Source organism: Pelophylax lessonae, assembly GCF_965119305.1.
Source record: "Pelophylax lessonae genome assembly, chromosome: 4".
Taxonomy (NCBI): domain Eukaryota; kingdom Metazoa; phylum Chordata; class Amphibia; order Anura; family Ranidae; genus Pelophylax; species Pelophylax lessonae.
In genome coordinates, this window is record NC_138771.1 from 404,102,884 (window position 1) to 404,115,141 (window position 12,258).

Below are 12,258 nucleotides of genomic sequence, written 5' to 3' on the forward strand. Positions count from 1 at the left end.
TTTTTCCAATCAGCTGGCACCATACCCGTCTGTAAACTATCCTTAAAGATCAAGAATAATGGTCTGGCAATCACCTGGCTGAGCTCTTTAAGAACCCTCGGGTGCAAGCCATCCGGTCCCGGTGATTTATTTATGTTAAGTTTCTCTAGTTTAGTTCTAAGTCTGTCTATCTTTTAGCCATGGCGGTATTTCCTGAGGTGTGGTGTTTAGTTTGGCCTTACAAGCTGGGTTAGTGTAGCCCCCCAATTCTTTTGTGAAGACTAAAGAGAAGAAATTATTTAACACTACCTCCTTTTCCCTGTCTTCTGTGGCCAAAACTCCCTTATCGTCTTTTATGGGGCCCATGTGTTCTGGCCTCGCTTTCTTACTGTTTATATACTTAAAGAATTTATTGGGGTTCTTTTTACTCTCTTCCGGTATAGGTCTCTCGTGTTCTATTTTAGTCACCCTGGTTTAGTCTTTACATTTCTTATTACACTTTGTAATGCTTGAATGCTGCCAATGACCCCTCAGTCTATTTTTTTTTTTGAAGGCCTTACCTTTAGCATTAATCTGCATTTTTAAGTTGGAGTTTAGCCACCCAGGGTTTAGTTTTGCTCTTTTAAATGTATTTCCCTTTGGAATGCACTGGTCAATCCCTTTAAGTATTCTTTTGAAGCACTCCCATTTTTTTCCACCGTGTTTTGTTCCCAGGGTTCTATCCCATTTGATATTTTCTAGCAGAGAGCGCAGTTTTGGGAAATTGGCTCTTTTGAAATTCAGTGTCCTTTATATTGCCCTTGTGTTTACTATTACTATAATTAATACTGAAATTAATTGACCTATGGTCACTGTTTCCTAAGTTGTCCCGTATTTCTATATCCGTGAGCAGGTCTGTATTGTTGGTAATCAGTAGGTCAAGTACCGCATTGTTTCTTGTCGGTGCATTCACCATCTGACCCATGAAATTGTCCTGCAAAACATTTAGGAACTGCCGAGCCTTGGCTGAATGCGCGGTTCCTTCTGCCCAGTGTATATCTGGATAATTAAAATCCCCCATTATAATGACATTTCCCATCCTTGCTGCCAATCCTATCTGTAAAAGGAGGTCCGCCTCCCCCTCCTCCCTCTGGTTGGGGGGCATATAGCATACGCCCAATATTACCTTCCCCACAGTGCCTTCCCTTTGAAGTTCTACCCATAGGGATTCTGCCTCGTCCATAGCTCCATTATTAATATCATCCCTCATATTTACCTGTATACTGTTTTTAATATACAGACATACCCCTCCCCCTTTTTTACCTTCTCTATCTCTGCGATAAAGGGAATAGGTCGCCATCCAGTCATGAGAGCTGTCAAACCAAGTCTCACTTATCCGCACAAAATCTAAGTCCTCCTCAAACATCAGCAGCTCCAGCTCTCCCATCTTGTTAGCCAGGCTTCTGGCATTGGTATACAGTAATCCCCCGCTACATCGCGGTTCAGTTTTTGCGGTCCCGGTAATTCGCAGTTTTTTTTGTAATGTTATTTTACTATATAAATCATTAAAAATGAAAGATTTTTGTGTTTTCCATAGCTCTTGCTCTGTCTCTTAGTATCTTTTTATGTGTTTTAAATGAGTTCCTATTGTTTTAAAAGTGTGTTTAAAAACCTTAAAATGCTTTTACACGTACAGTGACAGTAAAAAAAACATGCCTACAATGCATTTTAATAGGGTTTTTCGATTTCGCAGAATTTCACTATTCGCGGCTGGGTCCGGAACGTAACGCAATGGAGGGGGGTTTACTGTACAAGCCTCGTAATTTTGATCGGTTGCATATATCATCATTTGATGTTTTTAGGCTGCTTTCTTGATTTTTTTTTCCCCATACCCCCCCCTGGGTTTAGGAGCTCCGAACATCCTACCGCTAGGGGTGCCGAGGGGGACGCTGAGTCAGTGGGGGGGGGGGAAGCTGAGGCAAGCTTACCAATGGTATTAGTATTATGCAGCATGTGGGGGTTAATATATTGCCACTGCTGGTCACTGATGCATTAGTGACCGACCAGTGGCAGTTAATCCCTTTGTGCTGCATTAGTGCAACCAGTATCAGTGCAACCAGTGTTAATTAACACTGATACTGGTTGCACAAAGGGGTTAAGTAACTGCCACTGGTCGGTCACTAATGCATCAGTGACCAGCAGTGGCAATACATTAACCCCCTCATGCTGCATAATACAAATACCATTGGTAATTAAATTAACCTCTTGCCAACCCGTCACAGTACATATACTGTGACAGGGTGGCAGCGACAGGTGTACGTCGCTGCCTGTTTTTGGTGTATGCCCCTCTTCTATCTATTTTAAAATTATTTGAGGGAATAAGTCATTTTCGGTTTTCGGGCAAGGGCATCCTGCATTTTGGGTTTCGGCCCAGAATTTTCATTTCGGTGCATCCCTAGGATTTAGTAATTAAAGTCTGTCCTGTGTGGCGGTTTCCTGGCTTCCTAACTCTACCTTCTCACCCTCTGGTACTCCGCTACACTCACTTGACACTCAGTCGCACAGCCCGGTCAGTCGCAGTCGTTGAGCACAGTCGCACAACACTCAGTCGCAGAGCCCGGTCAGTCGCAAAACTCGGTCAGTCGCAGAGCAGTCAGTTGCCTATTGTCCCTAGCTATTCCCCCTCTGGTTGCCCCCCACATACAAGATACAACTAACATAATCTACAATAAAGTGAGGAAAAGATTCTGGGGTTGGTGTACAGATAATGATAGAATATCTGGTCCCATTATTCTGTCAGTTCTGGACTTACTACAAAAGGAAACAGACCTTAATCTGGCCTCCAGCACTTTAAAAATGCATGTAGCGACCCTTTCCATTTTTTTTTTTTTTTTTTGGATGTGCACCCGACAAAACACACTCTAATCAAAAGATTTTTTTACAGCTATAGGTTGCAAGGCTAAGCCTAAAGGCTCGAGATTTTCTTCCTGTGATCTCTCAATTGTACTAAAAAGCTTCTGTAAAGAACCTTTTGGAAGAGTTCTCTAACTGATTACTAACTCTGAAAATGGCGCTTCTGGTGACTTTAGTTTCAGCAAGAAGAATCAGTGAGGTCCAGGCCCTCTTAATTGTGGCACCTTATTATATTATCTTTCCAGACAAAATGGTGCTAACTTTGGACCCAGCTTTCTTTCCTAAAGTGGCCCCGTTTCCACAGTTCAGCAGAAGTTATCATTTCATCCTTTTGTAATAGAAGGTACTAGGTATTGGTGATCTTACTCTAGTCTTTTCATGCAATTTCCTGGGCCTAGCACAGGAAAGAATGCTTCAAGAAACACAATTGCTCGGTGGATGAATTTGACTATCTCTGAAGCTTATCTCGCATCTGCTAAATCACCTCTTTCTAATTTAAAAGCTCACTCCACAAGCGCAATGGCGACCTCATGGGCAGGAGCTTCCCCTATCCAGATCTGTAAGGCAGCCACCTGGTCCAGCTACCAAACCTTTATTAAGCATTACCGTTTGGATCTGCTGTTCAGCATGAATAAGTCCTTTGGAAGAAAGGTGCTGCAGCCAGTAGCCCCGCAATCAGGTAGCTCCCTTTTGGTCCTATCTCATAGCCGTCCTTGAAGATGACTTGGGGAAAACAGAGTTTTATTACCTGTTAACTCTCTTTCCAGGACAGCACAAATTCCCACCCTGAATTTTATGTATTAAGTGTACATGTTTTTTGGGTATTACTTTTAAATTTTGTATATATTGTCACCTTGCCTACAGTTGTAACTGAGGGAGTACTGTGGTGCATGCTTTAAATAACGTGGATCATGTGTTTTCCTGTGCTAAGTGGGAGGGACCTCTTTCTCATAGCCGTCCTGGAAGATTCCTGGAAATCGAGTTAACAGGTAACTGTTTTCTCCCTAAACACAGGTTGCGGCACTGGTGATACACACTGGTCCATCCCTGGGCATTTCAAATATGTTATGCGTTCTCTCCTTCCAATCTTGTACTTCTGGTCTTGAAGTTCTTATATTAGTGGCTCCATGTTGCTCAACTAGGCCTTGGTTTTCCAGTCAATTTTGCCTGATAGCCCTTCCTCTCATGCCACCCAGGGGTGGTCTGAATAAAAGTTCCAAAAAAGAAAAGTGGTTAAAGCAGAGTTTCGGCCTATTTTGCAACTTTAGTGATTCCTGGAGTGCTCGCTAGGCTAATCAACAATTGGGCATTTTCCATTTTTTTCGGGGGTCCCTTACCTTATTTTCAGGGCATTTTTGATTGTACTTCCTCCTTCTCCCCCCTCTGTGGCCACGGCCACCGACATCACTTCCGCCTTTGCATTGCATCCTGGGAGCTGTTTGTCATCACTCCCAGGAGGCTGGAATCAGGAATAACTCCCAGAACACTCCCTGGAATCAGGAAGCACACAGATTACACTGCGGCTTCAGATGCCCACATCCAAGATAGCCGTGCTCAGACAGCGTTTTTAAAAGTAAAATTTTGACTAAAATCTAATACTATACACCTTGTAAGTATGAGAATAGCGGTTCTGTAAAGGGCGATGGATTAGTATTATAGGGGTATTTTTAGTTAAAGGTATTTGAGGCCGGAACTCTTCTTTAAAACCCTTCTTTCCAGGAGGAAGAAAGTCACCAGTGCTATCTATGGCAAAACTTGGAAAGTCTTTTCTGCTGGCCGTCAGGATAAAAAATTAGCAATACTAGAACTTTTCCTCTTCGAGTGTATGAAATGAAGACTAACTCCCAAGAGCCTCTTGTTTCCAGAATCTTTTAAAGCCCTTTCAGGACCTGGAGTTATTCCAGTAAAGGCCTTTTCATAAATTGTATTGGTTCTACTGGGGCTGGTCAAAGCTCCGTTTTGAACCCACATACACTTTGAAAATCATTATTAAAGATGTTGTACTGGTGGCTGTTCCTTCAGCTGGGTGTTCTGGTGAGATCAAAGCCCTGTCTGTCAGGGAAACTTTTTGCAGATTTTCGACAACAGAATTTTTCTCCAAAACTGATCCAGGGTCCCTACTAGGTATAGACCGATTATCGGCAAGGCCCATATGTACTTTCCCCGATTTTTATCGGAACTGGCCGATTATTGCCGATATTTTTGTGACGTCCTTCTGCCTTCTTAGGCCGCCTCCCTCGCCTTGGACAGCCTCGTCTGGAGTCGGGACTAGTCTCACGGGAGTGTATCGCAGCCATACACCCACCCATTGCAGCCCGGTGCCAGCCAGCCACCCTCCTCCACAGGCCCTGTACCAGCCACCCACCTCCACAGGCCCTGTACCAGCCACCCACCTCCACAGGCCCTGTACCAGCCACCCACCTCCACAGGCCCTGTACCAGCCACCCACCTCCACAGGCCCTGTACCAGCCACCCACCTCCACAGGCCCTGTACCAGCCACCCACCTCCACAGGCCCTGTACCAGCCACCCACCTCCACAGGCCCTGTACCAGCCACCCACCTCCACAGGCCCTGTACCAGCCACCCACCTCCACAGGCCCTGTACCAGCCACCCACCTCCACAGGCCCTGTACCAGCCACCCACCTCCACTGGCCCTGTACCAGCCACCCACCTCCACTGGCCCTGTACCAGCCACCCACCTCCACTGGCCCTGTACCAGCCACCCACCTCCACTGGCCCTGTACCAGCCACCCACCTCCACAGGCCCTGTACCAGCGAGCCAGCCACCCACCCACAGGCCCTGTACCAGCGAGCCAGCCAGCCACCCACAGGCCCTGTACCAGCCAGCCAGCAACCCACAGGCCCTGTACCAGCCAGCCAGCAACCCACAGGCCCTGGACCAGCCAGCCAGCAACCCACAGGCCCTGTGCCAGCCACCCAATGGCCCTGTACCAGACAGCCAGCCACCCACCACAGGGTGCAAGACAGCCAGCCAGCCATCCACAGACAGGGTGCCAAACAGCCAGCCAGCCACCCACCCACCACAGGGTGCCAGCCAGCCACAGCCATTAAGCAATAAACCAAAAATAACATGTTCAGTACCAGATTTGTGTCAAAAATTGTCTTTTTATTTTTCAAAACTTTAAATGTACAAAATATCAGCCGATACGTTGAGACCAAAGTATCGGTATCGGCCCCGAAAAAACCATATCGGTCTATCCCTTGTCCCTACTTAAAGTTTTGCCAAACTTTTCATCATTGACAAGAAATTGTTACCTTCTGTTCTCACCCTTCTAATGAAAAGGAGGCATTCATTCCTTCCACCCATCCACTCTAAAACTGTGTTCTAGGAACCGTAACACAATTAGACAAAGTCTAAAGGCCTCTTTGTCCTGTCCAGACCAGTCTTTTGGGCCAGAGGTTTTTCGCGCAGTTGTTCCTCCCTAATCTGGTAAGTTCTTGCTTATCCTTTCAGGAGTTGTCGCAGATAGAGGACTGGGGAAAATGCTAGACCTGCCAGTAACTCTACATTTAGGTGTCTTCCAGGACAGTAGGGATTCCCTCCACATTAGGTTATCCTGTTTTCTAGCCTGCGTAAATGACAAAATGCTGATTGTTCTAAAGAGAACCACCTTTTAAAGTCTGCTATGATTGTGTTTCCTGCCTGTAAATTGTGGAATCATGCTCTCTCATGTGCTGTCGTGGGAGAAATAGTTACTGGAAAGTCTACTCTTATTTGTACAAGAATGGCAGGGGGTTTTTTTCAAATAATTTAGAAGGAAAAGCTCATAGGTGCCTGCACATTTCTGCATCAGCTTTCAGTTTGCTTTGATGAATGCATGGCCATTCTGAACAGTCAGATCTCCAAAACTACCCGTTTTTGGATGTGTGGGGATAACTAATAATTGTTGTGCATTAGATGTTTACCAAATTCACACTGTAGTGGTGCTTTACTGCACACACACGTTGTGTTATAGTAATGTAGCCTGTTCACTTTGAATGGACCCTAATGGACTTTGAGTGAACCCTAATGGACATTTTATCACATCTGAACCCTTTTATTGATTTTAGGCGCAAGCAAAATGATAGATTGTTCTTATTTGTGCATTGTGCTACACTAGAAAGGTTCACTCAAAACCGGACTCCCCTGCAGTCTGTTTCATTTTATTATTGTGTCTTGAGGTAATACATGCATGTTTGAATGGTGCCAAAAAAAAAATCAATGTAACTATGTATAAAATGGATGTAAATCCAGCCTAACCCCTGCTTGCTCTGTGGTGAGGTAGAGTGTCCTCCCATTTTTCTGTATTCAGGCCAGCTAGGAATACTGATAATAATAATTTCTCAGATTTGTTTGACTGTAGCAAAGCTGGAGTAACCCTGGCATGTTTCCCACAGTTTTCATCTTTGCTCTCTAACCCAAGCTGTAGCTGCCACATGTACAGTCCTGGCTATGTGGAAGCTTCCTAAATACTTGGATCATATACAGTGGTTCAGTGTTTGAGAATGGGCAATTTTGTTAACTGCTTTCTCACCATCTTTTCGCTTGGTAAACTCAAAGAACACACTTTTTTTTTTTTTTTTTTAAGTGAGAATAGGTGTAGAAGACAAATAAATAAAAAAAAATAAATAAATAAAACTTTAAAATACTAAACCCTTACATAAATCCACTGAAGTGACTAGCCTCAGGTGATAGTGATGAAGTAAATTCTCTTACATAAACACTATCTCCTTATCTGCAGCCCATTATTCTGTAGATTACTTTATAACACACAGGTAAAAAGGTATTTTTCAGCTTGTAGGATGTAGAGGGTGGAGATCTTCTACCATACACTGCAGAGAGTAATCTGAGACCTGAGTGGAAGGAAAGGACACACCACCTTTACACAAGCCCATAGGAAAACATACACAGCTGAGGCTGTCAATCACCTTCTGTGTGCTAGGATGCCAGGGCTGTTTCCGGGCTTTGTTTCGGAGAGGAAGAAAAGATCAGAAAAGGAACCATGGTAAGTACTAAAAATTGAGGCATGAACACACTACAGAACAATATACTTTGTTAAAATGCTTCATTTCAGGGGTTTACAACCACTTTAAAGTTAAGAGTTCAAAAGCCATAAATAGGAAGAGTATTTGTGTGTGTGTGTGTTCAAGGCAATTTTTGAGTGTTTTAAAACCCATGCAAATAAAAAATCAGCCTGGAAAACCATGCAATGAAAGGCTGGTTGCTACAGAGCATAAAAAAATGTATTTAACTGTACAAATGGCAAAAAGGCAAAGTCTGAACATGTAGGCCTCATAACAATTGTGAACTTGTTTGTTCCTGGGGACAGAGGGAGTGCACATATTAGATGTTTTCTCTTGGCTCTGTGTAAAGAAAAAAATTGTCTTCAGTGGCCTGATGCCTGCATAGTAAATGCCAAAAGGCCACAGTTTGAGCACCAGTAGATAGGGGGTGTAAAATGGGGTGAGTCAATAACTAAAAAGGATGTGTATCCTTGTAGATTGCAGAATAAATAATAGCAAACTATGGCAATCTGCGGCTTCTAAAACTAGTAACGTATGCATAGACTCTCAAGAGCAAGCGATAATGTTGCCTCAACACAAAGCATTAGTTCGGCAGACCATAGACGATGCAAATTTCTTTCCTGCAACCATGGGTTTTGATTCTCCCATCAACACAGGCAGTGCTGACAGTAGTCTCCCGGCGGGGGAAGCCATCCCTGCCAGAAGAAGTTATTGATTATTGCTAGCGGCTATAGTAAAATCCGGCAGGCTGGTTGTACCTAAGTTAATCAACTTGGTACATTCAGCCTGCCAATGCACGGTTTGAATCTGTAACCGGCAGAGATTCGAACGGTTTATGGCCGGCCTTAGAGCTCATCTTCACCTTTAAAGAGACCTAGCGATCAGCTCTGGCAATAAATACCAAAGCTATACTAAATATGAATTAAGCACAAAAAAAAGCTAAAAAAAAAAAAGATAATGGAGTTCTTTCAGAAGTGTGTACTGTTAGAAAGGGCTTTTACTTTGAATTTTTAAAATTAAATACGGGTTTACTTTAGGGCAGTATATGATACAAAATCCTTTGTTTATTATTGGACTTTGCTTGTGAGAACATGTTAAAATCTTTGATTTAATTTTCTTTTTAAAGGTCCAGTTCAGAATCCTTCGATTTATCCACCAGCTGGACAGAGTTACAGTCCAGGACCTCCTGTCTCCTATCCGCAGCAGATGCCAGCGAAAGCGCCTCCAGTAGCAGTTGCTGGACTATACAGTTACGGCAGTCCTCAGACTATTCCGCAGGCTGTTCCACTACCTGGAAATTATCATGGATCTGGACAAACTGTTAGACCCCATATGGGACCTTCTCCAGTGGCACCTCCCCCAAATAATGCATCTGCACCCAGAATGCCACCTCCACTTCAGAACTCGTATGGACCTCCCTCTACCGCTGGAGGCAGTGTTTCACATGCGTCGCAGTCAAACTGGCAGTATTTTCCAACACCATTAAGCCATGCACAATCTCTGGCCAATCATGCACCATCCACAACGGGAATGGCCCCAGGGCCACCAAAGCCTCCTACTACCCAGCAGTATGGACCTTCCTTTGGAGGACCACCTCTTCAGAACAGTTTTATGAGCCCAGGTAAAACAGTCAACTGAGCATTTCTCATTTTTTAGATACCTGGAAATAGTAAAAATAATTATCAGTAGTAGGATTTGTATTAATATTCCTTACAAGAAGCGATCGAACAATGAAAATGTTCTGCATCTGTTATTTGTATTTTAAAGGTTTGGAAATGGTTTGGTTAGAATATAGAAGGCAAAGTGTTTATGGAAAGCTGGTTTTCATAACTTTAAAGCCCATTTAAACTGAAAGTTCTATTGGGCTTTAAGTCCAGTGCACCTAAAAATAATTTACTACTAATACTTAAACCCAATCGTACATGCTTTGACATAAGTGAAATTCCACAGCATTTGAATCATTGTAAATATCTTTTTTAAATTTTCTGTACTTTGGTCACAAGCCCGTAGCCAATATGTGGGAGGAGTCTATTTTCAGATTGGGACGTGTCCTGCTCACGTCACCGTGGTGTGTTTGTATCATTTTGCCAGGGCTGCACAGATCTGATTGGTGCTCTGACAGTCACATGACTATTTGTGAGAAAAAAATCTAAACATCAACAACCTTATTTAAATAATAATAAAAAAAGACAGTGGCAATGCAGAAGACTGTGAATCAGGCAGCACTGCTGCCACCCTGAGCAAGGAAGTAATATGAACTGTCAGGATCACAAGGTATTTATTTCCTACTGATCTTTTTTTCAAACACATATCTACCAAACACAGGGAAAATTTAAAGCCACTTTGACACAACAACTGATTTTGTTTCGTAAGAAAACTTTTCCCTGTCCTTTCCTGAAGCCTTGACAATTTTTATGTATGCTAGTTATTGTCTTAAAGTATGAAAAATATTAAAACTATCAGCGCAGTTCTAATCCAAAAAACAAGTGCAAATTAATATCCAAAAGTGATGTAATCAACCAATGTGTAAATAAGAAGATCCGGCAGCTAAGACAAAACAGTGTAAGGGTCCTTTCACACGGCCGATCCGCTGCGGGACTTTTTTTTTTTTTTCACGGAGCGGATGACATTTGTGTCATCCGCTCCGTGTGCCCGCATATCATCCCATCCGTTTGCGGATGATATGCGGACATAATGTAAGTATATGGCATTGCGGATGTCAGCGGATGACACCGCTGACATCCGATTTTTCCTTCCTTTCCGTTTTTTACACGGATGAAAAAATAGGGTTCTGTTCCATTCGAAAAAACGGAACAGAACTGAAAGGAGGAAAATCGGATGTCAGCGGATGGTATTCCGCTGACATCCGCAATGCCATTCACTTACATTATGTCCGCAAATCATCCGCAAACGGATGGGATGATTTGCGGACACACGGAGCGGCCGTGTGAAAGGACCCTTATTCACTTACACAATACAAACTAATCAAACTTCAAAAGTACTGCGCCAGAAACATAGTGTAACATATATTCAAAATCAGTCTGTATATAAAATAAGAAGTGCAATTTAAGTGTCCATAAATCATAAGTGCATTCCAGTGTCCAAAGCTTGTAGTCACCCAATAATCGTGGTTAATACAAAATAATGTGCTCCACTCCGCCACCACCAGAGATATAAGCCTCTCACCTTACGCTTTGACCCAGAAATCTGAGCCAGACCAAGCTTTACCACCCAGGGGTCACAGGAAGGTATCACCGGACAGTGTGGAGGATTCTCTGTCGGACACACAGGGGCAAGGTAACCGCGATGGTGCCAAAACAGCTCCTTGGAATAATGTTCGTAACAAATACAATCTGCACAGCTAAGAGGATGCAGCGAGCAGCAGGACAGGCGACAGGCTCCTCCCCTATACGCGTTACGTCTTTGCCGATAGGGCGCTGACTTAGTAGAGGTCTCCTGTTGAAGTCAGCGCACTATCTGCAAAGACGTAACGCATATAGGGGGCGGAGCCTGTCCTGCTGCTCGCTGCATCCTCTTAGCTGTGCGGATTATATTTGTTTTACGAGCATTATTCCAAGGAGCTGTTTTGGCACCATCGCAGCAGCTCTCCGGGAGCTCTCCCTCCTCATTGGTTGTGGTGCAGCGGAAGGAGCCTTTAGCTCCTGTTGCTGGCAGTTATGGCCAGTGAGGAGGGAGTGGGGGCGGACTGAGTTATGCTGTCCGTGTCTTATGGACAAAGAGAGTGGGGCTTGGGAGCGAGTATGCACAAGTCCTTCCATATCTATGGGGGCACTCGGTGGGCCCCCAGAGTGCTGGCGGGGGACCTAAGAAGAGGAGGATCAGGGCTGCTCTTGCGAAACCATTTCATAGAGCAGGCAAGTATGACATGTTTGTTATTTTGAAAAAAAAATCCTTTACAAACATTTTAAATCCGAACTAAACCCTCCTGTTCTTTACAGCCAAGAAATCTGCCATCTTAGCCACTTTTTGATCTGCAGTTGATATGGTACTGTACATATTATGTCACCAGACATTTGATGGCTTGACAGTTCACTTTTGAGCTCAAGTAATTGTGACAATATCATTCATGGCATGCCTTTCGGTGGGTTTAGTTTTGCTTAAGGCCCCTTTCACACTTGTGCGACTTGTCATGCGATTTGGGACTGCAAAATTGCATGACAAGTCGTTCTCCATTATTTCCAATGAGCCCCATTCATATCGGTGCGACTTGAAGTCGGACCGACTTCAAAGTAGTCCCTGCATTACTTTTGGCACGATTTTGATGCGTTTTGAGGAAAAGACATTATAAGCCCAGTCAAACTCGCATCAAAATTGCGTCAAGTCGCGGTAAAATCATGCG

At 43.8% G+C, this 12,258-nt stretch overlaps 1 protein-coding gene across 1 annotated transcript in view; it reads left to right on the plus strand.

Annotated features, from left to right (window-relative positions):
- The window catches only part of SEC24A (SEC24 homolog A, COPII coat complex component), a 195,163-nt gene that overhangs the window by 23,219 nt on the left and 159,686 nt on the right, over positions 1–12,258 (plus strand). Inside the window, exon 2 of the mRNA XM_082252885.1 lies at positions 9,025–9,519. Within this exon, the coding sequence (XP_082109011.1) occupies positions 9,025–9,519 (495 nt within the window). The remainder of the gene's footprint in view (positions 1–9,024; positions 9,520–12,258) is intronic.